The 25,400-nt window shown below is 41.1% G+C and overlaps 1 protein-coding gene across 2 annotated transcripts in view; it reads left to right on the plus strand.

Annotated features, from left to right (window-relative positions):
* Positions 1-25,400, plus strand: part of pxdn (peroxidasin) — a 69,015-nt gene that overhangs the window by 33,306 nt on the left and 10,309 nt on the right. For both annotated transcript variants that reach the window (XM_084382236.1, XM_084382237.1), the window contains 13 exons: positions 228-299; positions 1,218-1,387; positions 3,768-3,885; positions 4,721-4,890; positions 5,816-6,088; positions 8,444-8,719; positions 11,203-11,315; positions 11,694-11,850; positions 15,068-15,176; positions 18,472-18,629; positions 22,679-23,685; positions 23,881-24,377; positions 24,614-24,748. In XM_084382236.1, the coding sequence (XP_084238362.1) occupies positions 228-299; positions 1,218-1,387; positions 3,768-3,885; positions 4,721-4,890; positions 5,816-6,088; positions 8,444-8,719; positions 11,203-11,315; positions 11,694-11,850; positions 15,068-15,176; positions 18,472-18,629; positions 22,679-23,685; positions 23,881-24,377; positions 24,614-24,748 (3,255 nt within the window). The remainder of the gene's footprint in view (positions 1-227; positions 300-1,217; positions 1,388-3,767; positions 3,886-4,720; positions 4,891-5,815; positions 6,089-8,443; positions 8,720-11,202; positions 11,316-11,693; positions 11,851-15,067; positions 15,177-18,471; positions 18,630-22,678; positions 23,686-23,880; positions 24,378-24,613; positions 24,749-25,400) is intronic.

Consider the following 25,400-nt stretch of genomic DNA (forward strand, 5'->3'; position numbering starts at 1 on the left):
TATTTCTCCTCCCTTTTGGAAAATGTAATATAACTCTGATTTGCTATCAACCTGAGGGCAATTTCCAAATACTATAAATATTAATTAATTTACAATACTCAAGTTCCTTACAGGAGACCTAAATGAATTAAGTTTTTGGTACTTTTGTGAGCTTACTATATAGCCATAGATAGTTTTACAGTTCTGAATGCTGATAAACCATAATAGTTTTCCTCTCTTTTACTCAGATTTTTGCACAACAACAGAATCACCCAGCTAGTCCCGGGCACCTTCTCTCATCTTCAGGCCATGAAACGGCTGTAAGTGGAAAAGTCCCTAACAACCACTGAAAAATCTGTCTGTGTGAGAATGCATGTCTCTATCAATTTCTGCAGTTTACTCCCATGACACCCAGTATCAAGCGGGGCCTGTTTGTCAGTTAAATGCCATGTAACCACACTACACTGTTCTCACGCTTCTTTGGCTGCAAGATGGTTTCCATCAAAAGGCTTACAGCTCGGTCCCTCCCGTAGTTTAGCTATTCTCTCTTTGAGTCCGCCACAGTGGAGATTGGAAGGGGCTGTGAAAGGCACAGCAAGACAATTTAAGGTGCTTTAATCTAGGGTGGGGTATGATGAGAAAAGCAAAGAAAATAGAAATTCTACTTTCCGTCATGCTCAAAAGTCAATACATTTTCCCTGAAATATGAGAATTTGGGGACTTAGAACATTTGGCAAGCTATATCTAATACAGCTTCAAACACCATCCTCCTCCAGCAAACAGACAATGAAGAACATACAGCGGTTTGGTCTCATACCATCGTTTCCTCCCCTCTTGTCTCCTCTTTAAAAAGTGATTAAATCATAGCAAACTCTAAACTACTTTCACAAATTGCCTCACCAATGTCAAACCGTGCCAGTTAATCTTTGTAAAAGCCATGTCATGGATAATGGACATATTGTGGTAGAAGTAAAAGCTGGATCAGTTACCAGAGGACGAGGCCAAGCAGAGAGATAGTTTCCCACGGCAGGAAGCTAGTGTCTTCCAACATGGCCCCGCTGAGCCCCACTGTTTGGACTGAGCCAAGCTGAGCCAGACCAGTTTTAGTTCACAAACTGCCAGAGAGGATTTAGACCATAAATTTACTCCACAGTTACATGTCATATCCTGTATGACCTCATGCCCATTTCTCACTTAATGTGTGTCTATATGTTTGTGCATTATGTCTGTGCGTCCAGGCGACTGGATTCCAATGCATTAAATTGTGACTGTGAGCTGCTGTGGCTGGCCGACCTGCTGAAACAGTATGCTGAGTCGGGCAATGCCCAGGCTGCTGCCACCTGCGACTACCCCAGCCGCCTACAGGGCAGATCGGTGGCAACACTCACCGCTGAGGAGCTCAACTGTGGTACAGAGAAAAAGCAGGATTTCCACTGAGAATGACAATTCAGGAATATCATGAAATGTTTGTCAGCACTTTCAGAACAGGGACAGTCATGTTTTTAGATTCCTGTGGGGGGTTTGAGGATATCATATTTTTATGTGCTGCATCAACAACATCAACTAGGCTCTCCTGGTTTTGAAAGCCAACCTAATGAAACCTAATTTTCTTTTCCATTTGGACAACTTCTGAACCTGAGAGGAGCAAACATCTGAGCAAGCATACATGAAGCCACACACACTAGTTTGTGTAGGAGGATGCATGTGTTTTCCATGTTCCTTTTCTTAAACACACTCTTCTAACCTAAACCACAACTCAGTCTTCATACAAAACATCCAGCCTTCCTGTCAGCAAATAGTAGGTATGCTTAGTCACTGTCTAACACGTACACCCACACACACAGACAGACTCATACACTGGTGTGTCCTGTCTTTGTGTCTGAGGTCTCCAGGCACCCAGCTGTTTCACTCTTCATACCACACCAGCTGTGTCTCTGCTCATTGTTAAAGGACCTCTTCAATTTTGCCTTGGGTTTGTCCAGTATGAGACAACCAACAGATGTTCAGTCCATCTTTGAGATGAGGGTCCTGTTTTTATGTGCTTAACATACATACTATAGTACAATTTTCAAACTTACAGTGTCATCAGTTGGTGACCATAGAGGGTCTATCTGACCTGTTAGTACAAATACTGGGACGAGGGCACCGCACTGTCTATTTTATTTGTATTTTTGACTGTCACTATGCTTGCCTTAGATCCCAGCAATCAAACAGTAGGACATAAGAGAGGTTTATATTCATTAATACTGATATTTCATCACTTGTCCAACTATGCCAGCAGGGACCAGACGAGTTTGGATCCATTTTTTTAAAGTCTTGAGCACCAGATATAAGCTTTGTGCAAGACTGTCTTACAAACTACAGTATAAGTCTGAATCTTACTGACTTGGATATTTCTTAAGACTTCCCACATTTCTATACGGCTGATTTTCAGGCAGTTTCTATAACAGGCGGTTAGCTCTTATGGCAGTAAATCCAACTGTCTTAGCTCACTGTTTCCTCCAGCTCCCACTGAATTCTGTAGTCTGAGCCAGGCAGCCCAGTTGGCAGCTGACTGCAACCCAAACACTTTTAAATCTCAGCAGCTAATTTGATGGCCCCAACTTGCCCATTCTTGCTCGATGTAACCCTGTAACCCCTTCCACTTCATCTCTCTGCATAGCAAAGCAGCAGAGGTGGAATGTCTGCTGGTGGAAGCATTCCACACCTCCTCCTTGTTCTCCTTCTTTCCTCATGTAAACTGGGCAGAACAATGCACGGCAGGTTGAACAGCTGTCAAAACAGCTGTCCTCCTCCAGATGAAGTGCCACCTTTCTGCATAAGTGGTATCTGATGAGCTATGCTTGCCTTCTTATTGGACCACAATAGAGTTCATATTACCAAGCAACAGGATTTTCAAACCGCTGCTATTATAGTCACCATTGCTAATGTGGAGTGATTTGGTGGCAAGAGATCTCAGTTGACATTCTCATGCTTTGTCCACACTGGCTGCTTATGTATCACGTGACGGCTGTGCTGTTGTATCTACAGCTTCAGGAAGCATCCCTCCCATACATGGTTATCTGTTTAACAACATATCAAGGGGGGTGAGTGCAGAGTTCTTCCCACCTCTAGCCAGAGGAGTAGGATGTAATTAGATCACAGATACTAAATCAGCTAAAATAGATAGGTCGAAGGCCTCCTTGCGAGTTTTACGCAAACAGTCAGCTTTGCCTTGGCTTGGTTTGTCAGACATCTGTTCTGCAGACATATCTACAGTAGTCTTCACTATCCTTATCCAGACTTTAACGTCTGTACAGGATACGTATAATGTCCTATTGTATGAGGACAGAATGACCTGGGAGAATCATATTTTTCTCCCACATTGACCACATACAGTACCAATGCAATCAGCAAGGTCAGTGCCTTACACCTGAGGCTTTTTGAATAATTTCCTCATGAGTGGTTTGTATTTGCTGTGGTACATTCTGATCTTAACTTAAAAGAGCTTCTAGTGGTGGCCAAAGGAGTATGGTTTGGACCTGCTCAAATTGGAAAGTGTCAATAGATGATTTTTGTTGTTAATTGGCACTATACAAATAACAATTGATTGATTATACACTGTGGTGGGCTATGAGGTAGACTCCTCCACAGCTCAGGCTAGGTAGCTGAGAGTGTCAGTTAGCTTCAGATGTAATGACTCAGGAAATGTGGCCAAAGAGGTTAGTCTATTAGTCTTAACTGTCTCTGAATATCTGTCTAGACAATCAGCCTTGACACCCAGCCATTATCTTTTCCAATTCCCCCAGAGGTACCCAGGATCACCTCAGAACCCCAGGATGTCGATGTTACATCAGGGAACACCGTCTACTTCACCTGTAGGGCCGAAGGCAACCCCAAACCACAGATCATCTGGCTCAGGAACAAGTAAGACGATTAATCAGTGGTTGAGGAGGTTTTTGGGTCCTTTACTTGAACGGGAACTTTGACGATTTTCAACCAGCTTTGTATCACAACAATTTTGGTAGTATATTCAAATGAACATCTGTCAGACTTAAGGGCTGTTGTACAACTGCAGATTGTTCTGCATTTTGTATGCGCCCATCCATTGACGTGGCCGCCATATTAATACTGTATTGTGAAAATCGAGGCTGAAGAAATTTTGGTCAAACAAAGCAGTGCTGATCAAATATGAACTACAATCCATTCATTGTCTATTTTTCTCCTAAAATGTTTTCAGAAACATATTTTAATGTACTGTTCAGATGTAATGCGATGTTGTTTGTTATGAGCTGGCCTTACTCTTTCCTGTTTCAAAATGGACATTGAGCCAAAACCAAGCACCCCCCATCATACAGTACATCACCAATCAGCAGGAGTTTTTATTGGTCCGGTATGGTGCAATGCATTCTGATTTTTGTAGGTTTTCTATCTATCTTTAGAGCAAAAGGGAATACCACAACCCTTTTCCTCTTTGTTCTCTGGTCATGTAGCACCAATTTCACACATAATTTCATATAAAATCTATTCCTTTGCACTTAATGTTATGATCATGCTCAGTGACAAAAGCCTTCACTTAACTGACTGTTTTTTTTTTTTTAGCTAGGTCCAGTTTTAAGATTATTTACTTGTGTTTATGTTCCTATAAAGTGTTGAAAAAATGATTCAATGAGGAGTTTTAGACAAGCACAGTATGTGCTGTATACATTCATTGATTTATGTTTTACTGGTATTGATTAATATCCCTGTGCCCCCCTGACAGCAACGCCCTGAACATGCGTGATGACAGTCGTCTGAACCTGCTGGAAGACGGGACACTGATGATCCAGGACACCAGGGAGACGGACCAGGGAGTCTACCAATGCATGGCCAAAAACGTGGCCGGGGAGGTCAAGACCTCACAGGTCACACTGCGGTATTTTGGAGCCCCTTGTAAGTGGCTGTTTTTAAATGTCAACCTCTGCTCATTACAGGCAACCTTTTAACAATTAAAGCTGCATATTTCATGTAGAACTCTCAGTCATATCGATATCCACGGTAATTAACCTACATCAGAGACTGCCATGTCAATTGATATGTCTAGAAACATGATATGATTTCTTTTTGTCACCAGAATATAGCAGGGTTTGTACACTGTGAGTCACAGCGAGGTTACCCTTCAGAGTTCAGCAGGTCAAATAACTGTGATGTCCCACAGAGCCGTGCGCAAACTCTGGAGGCTTCAATGTGAATTATTTTCTCCACATACTCCACACACACAGTGTACATTATGTCCTTTGTCTCTGTTGCACTTTCTCTCTAATCTTCTGCCTGATATACATGCACCCTTAAACAGTTCTCACACATCAATCGGTCATAGTCCTATTAGCTGTCGCTGTGGGAGGTTAGCATGGCTGTCTCTAGATGACCCAGAGGTCATCGGCATGTGACGGATGGCCCTAGTGACGACCCCATGTTAAGGAACACTTTTTGAGAGCAGATGTTGTACGTTTCCTGTCTCCGTGTGATTGTAAACGCCAGGCCTCTGGCTGTGTACATATTTCCTCTGACTCCACAGTAATCAGCAACCAAATATGGACAGGACTCAACAACATTTTGTGAAACCCATAGGATGTTGTTTTAGCAGTAGTCAGAGTGTTATTGACAGAAATATACAAAGGTGCACGAACCGACCTTTCAAATGCACACAGAAGTAGCTTTCTTTTGAACCGTTTGCCAACATTTATTTCGGTACCTAATACACTACAGTTACTCAAACCAGAGACCCTAAAGAAAATTGTCAATGCCTCTCACTTAATTAACCTAACCCTATTCCCACGTTCTCTCCTCCCCTCCCCTCTACCCCCTGCTCCTCCAGCACGGCCAAGTTTTGTGATCCAGCCCCAGAACACTGAGGTGCTGGTGGGAGAGAGTGTGACCCTGGAGTGCAGCGCCACAGGCCAGCCGCAGCCCCGGGTCTCCTGGACAAAGGGTGATCGGACACCCCTGCCCAACGATGCTCGCATCAACATCACCCCTTCTGGAGGGCTTTTTATCCAAAATGTAGTACAAGCTGATGGAGGACAGTACACCTGTTTTGCCTCCAATAATGTTGATACTATACATGCTACAGCTTATATAATCGTACAAGGTAGGAATCAGAATTAATTATTCTCACTTTGATTTGTTCATACAAAAGACAGATTTTATGCTCAAAATTGCTTGAGGATGATTTACTTGAAAGCACTGTAGTTCAGACATGAATCCTTTCTTGGCTTGCTTGCTTACTTGCATCTTCCATCTTGTATGGTCTCTTTACTGTCAGCATGGTCTGTTTTCTTTCCTTACAATGCTTTAGCAAAACTGCGACTGGGGACTCATTAAAAGTCATTAAAAGTCTCAACATGTTTATTCAAGTAACCATGCATCTACTTGCAATAAATACAGTGATTTTTTACTGCTATTATCCTAGTTCCTCTTAAACTTCAGGACCTATATTCTCACATGAACTAATACAAAGTGGCTTTACTGTGCTTGGTGGCATTAACCTGTTAAGAACTAGCCTCTATTTTGTGTCTCTGCTCGAGTGTATCTCTGCAACTACAAGGTTTATTTGAATAATCAAGGTATCATGATGCCTTGATTATAAAGGGAAACTTGAAATATTTTTTTCAGATGTGTAAGTCGTACAGTGTATACATATATCGATCAGGCATATCATTATGACCACCTGCCTAATATTGTGAAGGTTCCCCTTGTGCAGCCAAAACAGTTCTGACCTGTCAAGACATGGACTTAAGACCTCTGAGGGTGTCCTGTGGTGTCTGGCACCAGGGAGTTTTATAGTGGATCCTCTGGGTCCTGTATGTTGGGGGGTGGGGCCTCCATGGATCAGACCTGCTCCAGCACGTCTTCCAGATGCTCGATCAGATTGGGATCTGGGGAATTTGGAGGCCCGGTAAACACCTTGGGCCCTTTATTGTGTTCCTCGAGCTGTTCCTGAGCAGTGTTTGCGGTGTGTCAGGGCACATTGTCCTGCTAGGGGGGCCACTGCCATCGGGTAGTGTTGTTGTGATGAAGGGGTGTACTTGGTCCACAACAGTGTTTGGATGGGTGGTGCGTGTCAAGTGGCATTCACATGAATGCCAGCACCCAAGGTTTCCCAGCAGAACATCGCATTGTGATGAGATGATCAATGTTATTCACGTCACCTGTCAGTGGTTTTAATGTTGTGGCTGATCGGTGTATGTCACTGGGTCCAAGTAAAAATAAGTTGGTACGCAGCATAAATGAAAGTTATTTAAAAAAAAAAACAATTTTAGAATGAATATCCCTTAGGATTGACACAGCTGCAAGTCCAAATCTCTAGCAAGCCATAGCAAAACGTCTGAACATTACCCATGCCAACGTTTATGCTAATCAAATGAATCAGAACAAAATTAGAGGTGTTAGTACAGTATCTCCAAATGTGCCATTCTGGCACATTGACCACACTGACTGCACTGTAGCTCTCGCTGAGCAGCAGGTAGCTGTGTGAATGGCTGTTATTTGCTACGTTCAACAAGCTCCCTTACCTTTTTAAGTCTAATAAATACATGAATAAACAACCTTTTTAAATGCCACATTTATATAAACAAAAGCAAAACCTGTGACTGTTACTGCTTACTTGCTTGCGTAGGTGTGTGCTTTGTGCTAATGTTACTGTGTTAGCCCCAGAACCAGTTTGTCACTGCTGCAGTGACTCATTCTCCAGCTCAGGAGCTGCGTACTGTCAGTGTTGCACATCATTGTCATCGCTAACTGTATCCAGCAATGCCATGTCTCACTCACATGTAAGAAAACACTTAACATTATCACAATGAATGAAAACAACAAATTAGGCTACTGATAGTTCTCAGAACTGTCAAGCTATGTTAGTATTGGCTGCACTTTCTCTGTCGTTCTTGTGCAACTATCTCACTAATAGCTTTAGCAATGCATCCACCTAGCTCTGTGGAAGACTCCAGTCATGCCCAATGAATCAGGCAGGTAGGTAGACTTGCAAGTAGGCCATCCAATCATTCAGCCTGAGTGAAATGATTGGTTGCGCTAATCGGAGGCCTGCAACAGCCACAGTTAGTGGATTTTTGCTTTTGTCAGATCATTTGAAAAATTGTTCGCTGTCAGGATGTTAAGAGATTTTCAATAAATATAACAATAAATGCTTCTAAAAAAACTTACCAACCCTAGTTTTGATTGATTTCTTCCTGAAATTCTTAAGGAAACTTGTTCCAGACCCTGCAGACGTTAGCTCTCAAATACCAAACATGTTAATTAGTTTTTCTCATGATCAGTGCATTTCTTTTGTTAATTAATCGTTATTTTGCTCAGTACTAGTTTTTTTTCTGACTTATCCACTGCACTTACTGTATTTTCAGCTGTGGTCTGACATGGCAAGTAAAAGCTCCTTAGCAAGATTTAATTTTCATACAAAATTTTACCCTGTTTTTTCCCCTTCTGCCCCTAGCAATCCCCCAGTTCACAGTCACACCACAGGACCAGTCAGTCTTGGAGGGTCACACGGTGGACTTCCCCTGCGAGGCAAGTGGCTACCCCCAGCCGGTGATTGCCTGGACACGTGGGGGCAGTCCATTACCCCTAGACCGCCGTCACGTGGTCCTGTCTTCCGGTACTCTCCGCATCACTCGGGTGGCAGCCCATGATGAGGGCCAGTATGAGTGCCAGGCGGTCAGCCCTGTGGGAACTGTACGCACTGCTGTGCAGCTCAGCATCCAGCAGAGAGGTGAGGGTGTAGGGTGAGGCTTCAAAGTAAATATAGATGACAGGACATGGAAATAAGGAAAAGGATGGTTCACGTCACAGTTACATTAGGTTAGGTATAGTTAATAGTGGCTCAATGTGGCTGAAACATGGATGTACAGAGGCTCTTAGTGTGGCTGCTGAAAGGCCCTCTTCAAACACTGCATGATTGTGTAGTAGGAGGGGATGGAGGGGTGTGAGTTGGTAAACTGTTAAGAGGGCGGGAGTGATGCAGTAGTTTCCACTCACAGCTAATTTGTCGTTTACACATGCAAGACTGGTATTAAACTATTACAATGCATGTATACACTGACAGACATGTAACTGTGTGTGTGTGTGTGTGTGGTTTATTCGTGTGGGCAAGCTCTTCATCTGTATTTGCTAGTGCAAAAGTGCTCATAGTATACTGTATTGTAATTCACTATACTGTACATGTGCCAGTGTGCATTTTCTTTGTGTCTTGTTTGTGTCTTTGTGTTTTTTCGTGTTTGTGTGCCTGTTTGTGTGTGTTTGTGTGTGTGCCTGTGTGCCTGTGTGTGTGTGTGTGTGTGTGTGTGTGTGTGTGTGTGTGTGTGTGTGTGCCTGTGTGTGTGTGTGTGTGTGTGTGTGTGTGCCTGTGTGTGTGTGGTGTGTGTGTGTGTGTGTGTGTGTGTGTGTGTGTGTGTGTGTGTGTGTTTGTGTGTGTGCGTGTGTGCGACTGAAATAACAGGCTTGGCGTAGCGCAGGAAAGCATGCCACTCTATAATCCTGTGATGACACCATGTTTTTCCATGTAGTAATGGCTGTTAACATGGCTCAAAGTACACATTGCATAATGGTCCCACACTGTGCTGTACAAGCCCACAACCATACTGGCAATGTATGATGACTGCCTTATACGAAGAGGGTTGAACAGAGGATCAGACAAAGCTTGAAAGGAAAGTGAAAGCATGGATTAAAAGGATGTTACTTTTCTTGTAGGGATCTGTAGTATGCCTCCATTTAACAGAGATTTCAGTATCCCTGTAATATCATTAACTGTTTTTATGTTGTTCACTCTTCTTTGTCACACACTGGCAATACATTGCCCACCACTTTGATGCTGTGTACTTTACACTGACGTGAACCCTGTGTTTTAGAAGGTTCAACTTTTATTTAAAGGTAGTTAATTAGTATCAGATTACTATGAAATTGCCTCCCACTCCACTTTGTGTTCTCAAACTTGTGGGATTTTCCCATGGCCAGGAGGCTCAATACTGACTGCTTCCTGGGAACTATGAAGGAATTTGGACATGGTGTGTGGGGGGAAAACATCCACCTCAGCTGCAGAAGGCTTATTTGATAGATCTTAGTCAGTATGAAAATGACTCACTCGGTAACACTGCTCAACACTGTGTTTGGTTGCCTGTGATGTAGTAAAGTTGCAGTTAGTGATTGTTGACCTACTTAATCTCTGTACACAAATAGAAAACAACTCTTTTTACTTCATGTAATCAAACGGAACAGTGTATGGGACATACACACTGTATGAATCACATCTGTGATATAGGTACAAAAATTGACAGTTGTGTATTTGCTCATCTATGGTATTGAATTCTAACATATTAATAGTATTTATGCATTCATTAAATTGATGTTATAAGATTTAGGACATATTTTGTGAAATTGTAACAAAGTGTTTGTTCAAACAAGAAATAACCTACTTTATTTAATCCTTTAGGGTCATTGTAACTGTGGCAAGTGAGTCATAAATCTACTTAACCAAAGTCAGTTTTTACTTGCCCCTATACAAAACAACAACAAAGACAAAAGACTTAAGCTCATAAATGTCTTTACACACTGTCATTTTCTTGCAAGTGCCAAATCAGTACTGCACGTGTGCAACTGTCAGCAGAGATGAGAAGGAAGTGAGGTGGCTAACTCCAAAGTTACTTCAATAATCAGCTCTGGAAGAAACGTGTTTAATTCTTTTTTATCACTTGCCCAATCAGACAAGTGAGTTGCTAGATTTACTAGCCCAAAGTAGCATTCTACTATCCCGGGCAAGCCGGTAATCATCTTTTTTGAGCCCTGCTTGAAACTGTGATATTTTCTTTCTCGTTTTACAGTAGTGATGTGAAAATCACATACCCATGCAACCCTATTATGAGCACTTGCTCATTGCATTATTTGCTACCACATTATAAAATGCATTATTTTCTTGAAAAACACAGTATGCCTTCATCTCCCTTTGAACTCCACACTGACTTCAAGATGTTGTTTGCAGCTATTACAAAGAAAAATAGCAACTACAGTGTAACACAAACACTGTGAGTGTGTGTATGTTCTTTGATCATACGCAGGACTGTAAAATGCCAAGATAAGCCTCAGAGTTTTATGTCTGCTGTGACTGATTGCAAAATGCAATTAACATGTAAAGTACTTTGAGCAGTGGTGTATAATCATTAACACATGCGCATGTGTGTGTGTATGTTTTAACTCATTCAGTAACGCCTGTTTTCACAAATGCTCCAAGGGACCTGACAGTGGAGTCTGGCCAGGACATCCAGATTCCCTGCAGCGCTCAGGGCCAGCCACAGCCTGTCCTCACCTGGAACAAGGTTAGATGATAAAGCTCCTATTGGCTGAGAAAGGTGCCTGTCAGCTCATCACCACAGAGGTCATGGGGTTAGATAAAGTGTTTAAGTGGTTGAAAGAGCAGTGGAAATGAAAGGGGCAGGGAATGGTGTGTGGTTACTTTATCTGTCATCTTGTGATTTAATACAAATAATAACAATGAAATAACTTAGTGATTTATGGTTTAGCTTTCAGTTTCTGTTTGTTCAAAAGCATCCATGCAAGCTAATCAGTTAAGTGGTCTGACATAATGCCTCCCATCTGTAAAGCTATTCATCACAGTCTTGCAATCTGATACCCATCTCCACATGCTAGCCCCCAGGGTGATGACCTTTGCCCTTTGTCCCTCCCTTGTCTCCTAGGATGGTGTACAGGTGACAGAGAGTGGCAAGTTCCACATCATACCTGAGGGGTATCTGGAGGTAAAGGATGTGGGCACTGCTGATGCTGGACGCTACGAGTGCGTCGCCCGCAATCCCATCGGCTACCAGGTTGCTAGCATGGTGCTAACAGTCACAGGTGAGACACAACTGATGTTAGCAGTTCATAACCTGACTCTTTGGCTTGTATCATGTTGTGGTTGAGAGTCAGCAACTGCATTATGGCGAGGGTAAACATGTTGCTGTTGCAGTTTTGGCCACATGGGTGTTAAACTGTGGTGTTTTGTCATTTATAAGTCTGTTCTTCTTTAGTTTATTTTACTCTTCAGTAATTTGTGACATGTAAGCTGTGCATTGGACCGTCATGTATATTTTTAGGGCTGTCCATCGATTCAAATATTTAATTGCAATTAATCGCAAAATTGTCCATAGTTCACATTTTTTATCTGTTCTAAATGTACCTTGAAGCGATTTTTGACGTTTTTAATACTCTTATCAACATGGGAGTAGACATGTGCTTGCTTTAAGCAAATGTATGTTTATTATTATGCAAACCTTCCAAAACAATGACAAATACTGTCTAGAATATTCTCCATAATAACCTCAAAAGTACTGCATGCTCAAAACATATGCTTAAAGCATAACATGGCAAACTCAAGCCCAACAAGCAACAACAGATGGGCATATGTTACTGAATGTAACATTCCATAGTAATACTGACACAATGAAGTGTCCAACTTTACACTTGTAAAGGTTAACTAAACAATGTTAATCAGCCTGCAAGCTGTAGCCACCCATTTAGCTATCGCTGTTAAAAGTTTGCTGCATGTCGAGTTGTTCAGGCATCTCCGTTGCAAACTGTCCTGCGTGGTCTGCCTTTGGCGAGGGGGAGCAGGGCTCTCTGCATCAGCTGTGTGCTCGGCCAGAAAGTGGTATTTGAGACTCGACGTACTCTGCTGGTAACTCAATTCATCACATCGATAGTAAATGCAAATAACTTTGTTCATGTCGAGACAACCATCTGGCAGGGCTTTGAAGCTAAACTTGATATTCAAAATACCTTTTTTCTTTATCCATTTTTGAGCATAAACTTGATAAACTAGTACGCTCAGTTAATGGAACCCCTCAGCTCAACTGCTAGCCAGAAAGTTAACATTATGCCGAGAAGCTTCAAAGTCAATAACATTACGTACAGTATACAAATACTAAATGCGATTTCACAGCATGTTAAATGAGACTAGCTGGCTTACTAGCCATGTTGCTTTCCCCAAACCGATAAAAAGAATTGTTTTTACCAACAAATAACTGGCAAGCTTCAGCCATAAGAAGTGAGTTGAATCGTGAATGGGATATGGGAGGACAGTTTAGCTAGCAGACACTGAGGTTACCCAATTTTTAATTTACTACAGCCCTGAATGTATGCTACTTTTTGCCACTTGTGTGTTACAAGCACCACCCTGTGGTGTTCAGAGGATGATGCACTGAAGGGTCACATTTTGTGTTGTAAAAAAGATATTCATATTTGTTTTATTTTGATTTCTAATGTCAAGGTGTCTTCAGCCAGCAAATTCCACTGATTTTAGATATAGGCTATAGCACATTGATTGAGAATGAAATTGAGAATACTCGCACTACTTTGGGATTTCCAGAGGTGTCTGTATATCTTAGGTTAATTGACACCCTCCAGCCAATGAAAATTGAGTATTCACTACACCAATTTGCTGCAGAATAAAAATTGGGACTGTACCGGATAGTTTGAAGCTCTGAAAGCTTCATTCATAACAATGAATGAAGATACAGTATGTGAATGTTAATTCGTAATCTGCATTCATATGCTGTGCAGCTTCTTTTTTATTTGTTTATTTATTTTTGCATGCCTATTTAATGAGTCTGGAGAAAGATAGTTGAAAGTTTGAGTTGAGCCTCATTCCCTAGTCATCAAGTGCTAACACTGGCTCAGACTGAGCCACCACCCCGAAGTGTCTGTTTGACTACCTGGGATTGAGACTCAACAATTAATTATCCATGAATGTGTTATTTAGACCTGAATACAGAAGTTTTTCTCAGTACCACTCCAGCTATGGCAGCAAAAAAATTCCCTGCTGCCTAAAAGCGTTTTCTCCATAGATCGCCATTATAAAAGAGAGAAACTTTTGACAGGACACCTCGAACTGCAAACAAGGTAACCCATGGAGGTTTTGTAAAACTTTCCTTGAGCCGGAAAAAAACTACTGCGCATACTCAGTGGGATGCAAAATGAGAAAGTTAACCCCGAAGCTATAGCAGTTTTGTGGTGTATGCACCAGGCGAGCAGTTCCCATTTTATTGTTTTTACACTATGCTCCATTTAACCTAATAAATCTATTCAAATTAAGGATTTCTTTTTTCGGATGATGACAAAATATATGTCAGACTTCCTTCAAAAACCTTACAGACTTCATTTGAAAACCTTAGTAGAAGCATTGAAATTTCAAATTGCATTTGGTACAGCCCTGATAACAATACAGTGCTGGACCTCACAAAATGTTCAAAACACAAGGGACACCCCTCTTTCCAGCACTAATGTGTTGAATCCACATCAAAGCCATTATCCTTGAAAATAAATATTTACCAGTCACAAAGAAGAGACAGTGAAGCAGGAAAGTTGGAAAACCTTCCGTAAGCTGTGAGACAGGTGATGCAACAGGGGCTTTAACTCAGTATGAAAAAGTGTAGTATTGCTGTCAAATTAGTGTACAGTCCAGAGAGTGAGACGCTTTCTGCTGGTCTTCTATGTCCAAGTCAGTCAGTAATTTAGTCACACTCTGCTGCAATGCTATCAGATTCCTGTCAGCTCTTCCCTGTGTGTTGGTGTTTCCTGCTGAGATTTCTCAGGTCAGACCACAGCACTCAGCTGGTGAACCCTAAACTGTATCAGTGTGCTCAGTTGTTGTTGGACTGTCACAGTTCTCACATCACAATCTCACTGTTTTCAATGGCACACTAAGATCAAGAAGTGTGCCAGAAATGTGTTCACTCCAACTTGAGGAGGGAAGTCATTTACAGGATTCTGCTGGATATAAAGAACACTTTTGAACCCCCGCTCAAAAGTGCTAATTTGTGGTAAAGCATAGCATGTATTGGCACTAGGTTGTGTTGTATAATTACTTTATTAAAACATTTTTTGCTTACATTTAAATTGAAACAGCTTAATCAAACTTAAGATAACAGACTGAACCACAAAATGAGAAAGTGTAATAGAAATGCTCTGTTGGTTATGATGAGCAGGCCAATAAAGTCAGAGTTTAAAATATATCAGATGTTTTAACTGGATTCTTTGTCTGTCTGTATGTCTGTCTGTCTCCATGTGACAACAGTTCCTGCAGTCAGCAGAGAAGGAGACACCTTTGTGAGCTCTTCCATAGAGCAGGCCATCCGTAATGTGGACAGTGCTATTGAGTCAACAAGGAGACGTCTCTTTGATGGGTAAGATATGAGAAACTCACATAGCAAGCCAACACACACACATCTTGACAATTAGGTCTTACCGACAAATGATTTAACCAGAAAGGCATAATTATTAAAAGTAATAGGTGAGTAATTGTGTAAAATAAAGGCTGTAAATAAGTAATAATTAAGATTGCGCCAAAGCTAAGTTCAAACTGTGATTTTTTTCCACAAGCCAACCTTTTTTGGAGATTGTTGACAAAAGCACCAGATCAGGCAAATCTGCGCTCACTCCCATGTGTGACAATCGTCATGTGAGAACCGTTCAAAGACGCGATCCAGTAGCTCACCAACGTGTCATGGATGCCCGCTGGATATCTAGCAGGCTATATATCTGGTATGAGTCGCTGAGGGGTTAGGGTGTCAGGAATGAACTACAGTCTTTGACATCAGACCCTCCTTTCCTCCCTCCCTCTCTCCTCTGCTGTCATACGCAGTAGCTCTCTGAACCCAGTCTTAGAATGCATCTGTCAGTATGGAGCAGGCACAGTAATAGCATATAGTTTCTATCAGAATACATACACACAAACTTTTAGTATTTGTAACCGTGTCGTCCTTGCTAAACCACAAGACAAGCAGTCAGTTTTCAGTGCACAAATAATCCTTGTTGCCCACATATCCTAATCCATTCTCAGTCATATTCTTTTTTTTTTCTTTCTTGTTTTTTTCGCTGTAAATCAGCTCACAAACAACTTTTAATGCTTGGATTGCATCATTCTCGTGTCACATGAGATCTTAAAATACAGTACACAGTTTGTCTACAAGACATTGGAGACTCTTGTTTTCACAGTATAATCATTAGGTTTTATTGAGCTAGTGCTTTTTGCTTTGTATTAGGCTTACACTAAGTCTACATTGTCATGCAGCTTCGTTTATACTGTATTTTATGTATACAGTATCTAAACTTTTTACATTAAAAGAAGTTCTCATATACAGCAATACACTTTATAATTCTTTAGTGTTGCTCTTTAGAAATGTAAAATGTCTCATTTACATTTCTAAATAGAAATAGAATGTGCATAATGATTGTGAACAAGCAGATGTAAACACTAATTTGCAACAGTGTTATGTCATTAGACCTTTTGCATTTGGACTACATGAAATATGTTTCCTGTCCAGAGTCAGTCCAGAGCTACATGCTCATGGGGCCTAACTTAGTATACAAATAGCTAGTCTCACATCATCTTGGCACATGACTTGCATGTTCTAAGTCTGAGTCAGAGCCTTCAGGGAAAGAGTGTGGCCATTCAGGATGGCTGCTGCACTTTCCTGTTTGAGTGTATGAGGTCTGCAGTTTTAAAGTTTCACGTTAGAATGCTTCAATTAAAAACAGTGCTAAGGCCACAGTACTAACAGCTATTAAGTCAGACAATTATTCTGACAGCTGCATTAAATATTCAACTGCTTGTTAACACGTTTTCATTATCTTTACACTCTTTTTTTCATTTGTGCATCAACCTAATCATTTCCTGGAAGACAAAGGAAATGATTGTGTCTCGAAGTCTTTGTTCATCCAGTGAAGTTTTCTTTACACTTTCTGTCACCGAAAGAGATGGAGGTGGTTTGAATATAGCTCATAAGTGTTTCCATCCTGTTGAATTGATGTTGTTAGCAGTTGTGTTTTTCTTGGCATGCACAATCATTAACTCTGCCCACACATATACGCACAAGTACAGTGCATAAACACTCATACACACATAGAGACTGCATGCACACAGGAACACACAGTGCTAACCTAAATTGAGATTAGGGGATTTCCAGCTCTCTTTAATGACAATCACAGGTTAAGACACAGCCTCCTCCTTGGCTGAGGGCACCAGAGTCTTTACCAGGGTTTGGAAATGATCAAAATAAAATAGAGTGACACTGGAGAATGAGAACGTTATCAGGAGAAAAGCTGGTAACACTTGTTACTCAGATCAGATAGCACATTGGCTGTGTTGCTTTCTTTCAGACAGTTAGACCTTTGGGTTTTGTTTGTTGATGGCAGCAGCCGCTCACTATATCAAACAAATTAATGCATGTGTATGTATGCTTTTTCAAATTATCTAACCTAAAGTGATTAAGATAGCAATTTTTCCCATACTAAAACAATAGTGAAAACACACCTTTGATCAGTATTGGCAACAGTTTCATACCAATGTTAATGTTGTTAGCTGTAGGAGGAAGTAATGCATTATAAACCACAGAAATAATGTATGTAAACAACCTGTTTTGCAAAGTATTGTGTGCTCAGGATGATAAACGTTATTACACCATATTAAAATAAAGTTTTTTTGTAGAATAGATATTTATATCATATGCATATTTCATAGGTTTTATAATTGTATGTTGTGTTTTTATTCAGAAATCCAATTTTAAAAAATCTACTTCACATATTTTTGGCAAAATTTTGGTTTTGAACATGTTCATATTCCCATAATGACTTGGCTTACATGGGCATTATGTCATCTTTGAATTTTACATGCAAAATGAGGCAATTTTTGTTTTTCATTGAACTGGGTGGGACATCTGTGGATCTGGCGCGTGGTATCCCACACCCTGAAGTCCAACTGTGGCTGAGCTTTTAAGGCTGGAGTTGAAAGAATGTTTAAATAGTAGCTTGAGGTGATGGTAAAGCAGTGAACTTTAAGGAAAAACACCCGACCATGTACACAAACTCAGTCGAAGGCTGATGATGAGGATTCATAAGTGAAATAACGAAGATGTTTGTGGATGTTTTTGGCTTCTCCCTGTTCGAACTCTCTGACCTGCTTGAGCTGCAGCAAAGACATTTTTTGGAAACTGTCAGAGAAAGCTCTGCCTGCTTTTCCTTCCCTCTATAAAAAAAGGAAAAATGTAACCAGAAGAATGTCATTTGAGCATGAAATTAGAAATTGATCTTTCCTTCTGCTTTCTTTTAATGTTCTTTAAACCGTCTTAATTCCCACACATTTTTTTTTTTTTTACAGTTTCTTAATCCTTATGTTTCCAGTACAAATACCATCATATATATTGTCTCTTGTCCTTCATCAATTCAATTTCATTTCAGTTCAAATGGCTTTATTGGCATTACATAACACTACATATTGCCAAAGTGAGCATTTAGACATTGGAACAGTAAAAATTAATTACAGAACATGCTACAGCAAATTAACATACTACAGTAAAGGGACATATTATAAGACAAGTCATGAAATCTAACAGCAACAATTTGTGTCAGGTAACTGATCATCATTCTTTCTTTCTCTCCCACCTCCCTCACACCCTATTTGTCTATCCCTCATCCCTCCAGTCAGCCTCGTACCCCAGGAGAGTTGCTAGCTCTTTTCCGGTATCCACGTGACCCCTACACAGTGGAGCAGGCGCGTGCCGGGGAGATCTTTGAGCAGACTCTTCTGCTCATTCAGAGCCATGTCAACCAGGGTCTCATGGTCGACACCAATGGCACCGGTGAGACTGACAACCAAATATACTGTGCTGCTATTAAAAAGGTTCCAACCAGGCTGCCGCGCCTTTGTAACTTTAAACCCAGCAAATGAATGAAAAAAGCTGTAACTATTATATGATTTAAATGAGACGTCAGACTGTGTACAATTTGGCTATACAGACTGATGCATAAAGGACTGATGAAATTAAGTGGCTCTTTAAAGATTCACAAAGCAAAATCAGCAAAGGTAAATATTTTTGGCATTTCGCCTTTATTTGAGAACTGACAGTGTAGAGAGACAGGAAGCATGAAGAGAGAGAGAGAGAGAGAGTTATGTCGTCTTTTTAGTGTTAATTACTGTGAGAGAAACCCTGCTGTCTAATTAAGACACTGCAAATGAACCTTTTTGTGCCTAAAAGAAATTCTAGGTATGTATGAACATTGACAGGTAAACATGAACCTGCTGTTTGTTCACTTATGTTAAGACAGTTTATAGTCACCTCTCACTGTCTATAAACCTAGCTCCATCATTAGGTCAATTTACCTTAAAATATTGTCTTGTTGATGGCTAAAAATAGTGACCTATACATATTTATACATACAGTACTTACTCACACAACATTTTTTAATAGGAAAACCCCATATCCTTTTTTTAAGATTGTAGCTGCCTATAATAATTAGAATCTATTACACACAGACTTAGTAAGTGATACCAGTAGGGTTATTTTTTATACACAAACATTGCCAACAATGAACAATGAGCTTTTGTGTAGCTGACCTTCCAAAATTCAAAAACAGTTTGTTTGACCTGCTTCTGTACTGCCTCACCTATTACACAGTGATATTGATATTGCATCTCCCCTAAGAAGGGAAGTGTCCTGTCCTTACAGGCATCCTGTGTCTTCTAGTTGAAGAAAGCCAAGCACTGCTCTGCTGCTGTCAGGGTGTGACAAACCTTGGCGGGCCTGTGGAAGCGGGACTGGTGTTGAAGGGTGGAGCTTTGGCACACCATTGCTGTTAATTATGCTTAATACTTGGAGGAAATGAGTCTGACATCATAAATACAAAGTGGTTCTCATCTTGTTTTCAAGTTTCTCCTGACTGTAGAGGTGGAAATTACAAATCACCATCAGTTACTCTTTTAGTTCAGCTCAAAGATTCAGTGTTACTGACACTGTAGTCTGTTTCACTAATTTCCCTAAATTCAGCAGTCACAGTTCAAATGCTGTGATGTCAGTAATATTAATGTGCATCAGTAGTTGAATGCATCATTGCTCATACAGCCTGATGTTCACCTGTGATTCAGTCATTGTCATGCTAGTCCAAGCTGTTACATTAAGTTCAGTAGAAACTAGCTTATACAAGCACTGTATAAGGTATAATAGGCTCAAGGCATATGGTTAATGGTTCAGCAGCCTATTATTTATGACTGAGGGTCTCTGAAGGGCTCAACTGTAAAAAGGTGATCCCCTCAGTGACAATGATGATTTAGTACAGTCAGTTAATTTTGAAAATTCACTGATAAATATTTGTTTGTACATGCATTCAACACCTCTATATGATGTACATTGACCCTTTTGAAACATGCACAAAGTGATCAAAACTGGCTGTAATTTTTCCCATACACTGCACACAAAAAACCCAAAGTTGTGTCCTTTCATGGGGTTGTACCTACAAAATGACTTCATTGAAAATTCAATTTATTTGTATTTAGACAGAGGAAAATCCAGATAATCTTTTATATATACACAGAAGTATAGAAACGTAATTTCTTTTAAAACAAATACACATACTCATATACTTTACATCATCTGGCCATGAGCGTTTACATCTGTACTGCTGTTGTTGGGTAAGATTTAAAGAGGCTGTAGGCTAGGAAAGCAACAGTCGACAACCGATACAAGTAGTGTAATTGTACTACGTCTGTGGGATGCACTGAACTACATACAAAACAAAACACACACACACCCTTACACATAATCCTAATACAGATATCTTGTAGGTTCACACACACACATGCATATTTATTGTTTGTCTTAGTATAATGAGTTTAGACAGATATACTTTTCCCTCGAGACCCTTGAGCATAAGCAGGTTAATGCTCCACTAAAGTCTGTGGATTCAGTTTGAAGCTCCCATATACTTTCCTGTGCAATGTTTAATGCTGCCAGTAATTTAATTCTCATCACCCTGCTATAGTGAGCAACATTTGGCTGTGGATAGGCCCTCCATCTGTGTGCCATTTTCTCTTAAGCATGACTAGAGTCGTAGAGATGTAATAATTGAGCAGTTAATGAGGAGACCATAAAAAGTTAGCCCTTTGTCACACCACACAACAGATACCTAACAATCACTGTCAAACACTGGACAAATTTGAAGATGGTTTGTGTTAGTATACACATTGTCTCAATGATGCATGTGTGTAAGGATACTGGGAGAGCATAGGTTTCTTTGGATGTTTACATACTGTATATAAGCATCTGTCTTGATTTCACATATGCATTGAAACATGTCCAGTGGACCAAGGAAGAAAACCAGAGCATGTATGTATTTGAATTTATGGAGCAACAATTATTCAATGTAATGGGGGTTTAATTTTAATACCGCATAGGTGAAATTGGCAGGTTGTGAAAATATATTTATTTATTTATTTATTTATTGTGTTTCATGTGATGTTGTGAAAAATGTTAAATCAAAGAACACAGATTGATTAAGTTATATTTAAGGACTAAAAGTATGCTGAAAAAGAGTTGCATGAACAGAGAGGGGAAAGACAAATAGAGCTCTGTGAAACGTGAACAAAGACAGAGAGAGGGAGACAGTGTTTTCATTACTTATGCCAACAACCAAGTGTTCATTGTTGCACTGGCCCCAAACCAAGCTAACAGAGAGAGTTCTGCCCGTCAGCAGAAACAAACGTGCTGTTTTTATTGTATCTCTATTTCATCTGAGAGGGCAGCACCACAGTGTCCTCATTCTCCTCTGATTTCACACATGTAAACCCACACCAATGATGTGTGTAAAGTGAGCGCATGTTGGAAGCTGGTAGCAGGTGATGCCATTTAGACAGGAAGTCTCACCTAACCCTCATTGTGGTTAGCCGCACACAACACTTGCACACATGCACAACCATAACATCACATCGGTAACACATCACAGACACACACACATACACATTGATATATATATCTCGCAGGGAGTCAGCGCAGGTTGGTGAATTACAGCTACCTCTGCACAAGGTTTTTTCCACTCTCAGTCAATCAATGCAGTCAATGACTACTATGAATAATATTTAATACATGTTAGTAAATCATATTAAAAAACACACATTAATATCCTGGGTACTTCAAGTATTTAAAAATCTGATGTGATTTTAACAAATCTTAAAGGGACAGTTCACCCCAAAATCAAGAACTCATGTTTTCCGATTACCTGTAGTACTTTTAATCCATTCAAAGTGCAAAACATACAGTTGAAAAATTCCAAACATCCACAGACCTTGCGAGCAGTTTTTCCTTTCTACCAAACTATACCCACCAAGGCTATCACCACACAGAAGAAAGCTGCATCTCTTTATGGCCGAGAGGCTTGTGCTCAGGACAGGATGGGATATAAATATTAATGGCGTCCTCCTCAGCTGAACTATATGTTAGCTAGCTTAGTTAGCTAGCCTCTTTTCCATGGTAGATGCATGTTTTCATCAGCACCATAATAGAGTTGGCCAGTGTAGTTTAGCAGAAAGAAAATAGTTCCTACATGAAACTGCTCACAACAAGGTCTGTGGATTATCTTTGGTAATCGGGTCATGATTTCTGGAAAGAGACATTGCTGTTATGTTTCTTAGATGTATTGTTTGGTACTTTGATTACGACAATCCATCTAGTTCCATTATATTTGAGAGAATGCAGACATCTCTACGGAAGATATCCCCCAAAGTCTGCAACTCATAACAATACAGTCTAGATTGATAAAGCCCAAGGTTTTTTGATTTCAGTTGTCCCAACCTGTCCCTTTAAGTCTATAACACTTATCCAGACTCATCATGTGTTGAATTTATGTTCCTTTCCCACAGCCTTTCGCTACAACGACCTGGTATCCCCTCACTTTCTGGAAGTGATTGCCAACCTGTCAGGCTGCACAGCCCACCGCCGCTTCAACAATTGCTCTGACATTTGCTTCCACCAGAAGTACCGCAGCCATGATGGGACCTGCAACAACCTGCAGCACCCTATGTGGGGTGCCTCACTCACAGCCTTCGAACGACTCCTGAAGTCAGTCTACGATAATGGCTTTAATCTGCCAAGAGGTGCTACTGATCGACTGCATAATGGATACAGGTTGCCTCTGCCGAGGTTGGTGTCTACCACCATGATTGGAACAGAGACCATCACTCCTGATGACCGATACACTCACATGCTAATGCAGTGGGGTCAGTTCCTAGACCACGACTTGGACTCAACAGTGGCGGCCCTCAGCCAGTCAAGATTCTCTGATGGCCAGCTGTGCACCCAGGTCTGCACCAATGACCCGCCATGCTTCCCAATCCAGTTCCCACCCAATGACCCACGGCAGCTGCGCAGTGGTGCTCGCTGCATGTTCTTTGTCCGATCCAGCCCTGTGTGCGGCAGTGGTATGACTTCTCTTCTCATGAACAGCGTCTATCCAAGAGAGCAAATCAACCAGCTGACTTCTTACATTGACGCTTCAAATGTCTACGGCAGCTCACGACATGAATCTGAGGAAATCCGAGATTTGGCTAGCCAAAGGGGGCTGCTCCGGCAGGGTATCATCCAACGAACAGGGAAGCCACTTCTGCCATTTGCGACTGGACCACCTACTGAGTGTATGAGAGATGAAAATGAGAGTCCAATTCCATGTTTCTTAGCTGGGGATCACCGTGCCAATGAGCAGCTTGGTCTGACCGCCATGCACACAGTATGGTTCAGGGAACACAACCGAATTGCTACAGAGCTACTGAGACTCAACCCCCACTGGGACGGGGACACCATCTACCACGAGGCCAGGAAGATAGTGGGGGCCCAGATGCAGCACATTACCTACAGCCAATGGTTGCCAAAGGTAAAATCTGTCAGCTTTTAATGTTCTGTTGTTATGATGCTTATTGTATTTTTTACCATTTTGTTTAACGGATTATTTCCATGGTGAAAACAAAAAGAAAGGCATTCATTAAAAGTGATATTGTGGAAACAATCACAAAGATCGTGATAAGAAAGACTGATACATTCCTGTTCTCATTATCATCATTTCTCCAAGATCCTGGGTGAGGCAGGCATGAAGATGATGGGGACATACACAGGTTACAACCCCAATATAAACGCCGGCATCCTGAATGCTTTCGCTACTGCTGCTTTCCGCTTTGGGCACACCCTCATCAACCCAATACTCTACAGGTTAGACGAGGACTTCCAGCCTATCCCCCAGGGACACATCTCTCTACATCGGGCCTTCTTCTCCCCATTTCGCATCGTGAATGAGGGCGGCATCGACCCACTCCTCCGTGGGCTCTTTGGCGTTGCTGGTAAAATGCGGGTTTCCAGTCAGCTGCTGAACACAGAGCTGACAGAGAGGTTGTTCTCCATGGCCCATGCTGTGGCTCTGGACCTTGCTGCCATGAATATACAGAGAGGAAGGGATCATGGGATACCCTCGTACAATGATTACAGGACCTACTGTAACCTGACCTTGGCACAGACGTTTGATGACTTGAGGAATGAAATTAAGAATCCTAATGTCAGAGAGAAAATTCAGAGGTAATTAAACACTCAAGATGGCTATCCATGCACTTGGAATTTAACAGCTTGGGTTGAGATCAGTATGCAACAAAACAGCTGTTGGCGATGGTCATGCCTGTGAACAGTTTAAAGATGCATAGTCAAGGTCCTTGTCATCATTTTTGACACAAAGAGCTTGTACTACAATTTTTTTTTTTAGGATCACACTATATTTACATAATTTAGTGTTCCTGACTATTTCTCCTGTGTGGCAGGCTGTATGGCACTCCTCTGAACATCGACCTGTTCCCTGCCTTGATGGCTGAGGACCTGGTCCCTGGCAGTAGACTTGGGCCCACCCTCATGTGCTTGCTGGCAACTCAGTTCAAACGCCTGCGGGATGGAGACAGGTACAGTAAGGTCACAGCTCATCTCACCACTCACCAACACGTAGCCGCCAAGAAAAACAAAGAATACCTCCAGCCCATCCAGTCAGTCAGTGTTATGGATACTGCCTGGTTGCTTTTTCTCTTCCTCTTTTTTTAGACGGCTATTTACTGAGGTCATGCATTCTGTTGATAAGCCAATGTAATGATGGAAGGTTTTTAGTAGGGTCAGTGGTGGACAGTAACGAAGTAAATTTACTTGAGTACTGTACTTAAGTACAGCTTTTGAGTATCTGTACTTTACTTGAGTATTATTTTTGGGGGATACTTTTACTTTCACTCCACTACATTTGAAGGACAAATATATTTCTCTCCTACATTTCTACTGATGCTCTCGTTACTCGCTACTTTTGAGCTTACGTCAGCTGATTTATTTAAATTTTTTTTGCAAAGTTCTGAAAAAATAAACTGTTTCTGCTGATTCGCGTATGGTTTGTCTTAGTCGTATTGGCGTACCTGTACTACGCCATGCCATACGAAGAAATGGAGGAAGAAACTGGAGAAACTCCCACCGAGCACCTGTGGCCAAACCCATGTTTGATATTTTTTGTCACAAAAACTGATTCGTTTCAGTTTAAATGTTTGTTGTGCTTACCGCGAACAAATTATATCACGG

The sequence above is a fragment of the Pagrus pagrus genome (assembly GCF_965226575.1).
Source record: "Pagrus pagrus genome assembly, chromosome: 18".
Classification (NCBI taxonomy): domain Eukaryota; kingdom Metazoa; phylum Chordata; class Actinopteri; order Spariformes; family Sparidae; genus Pagrus; species Pagrus pagrus.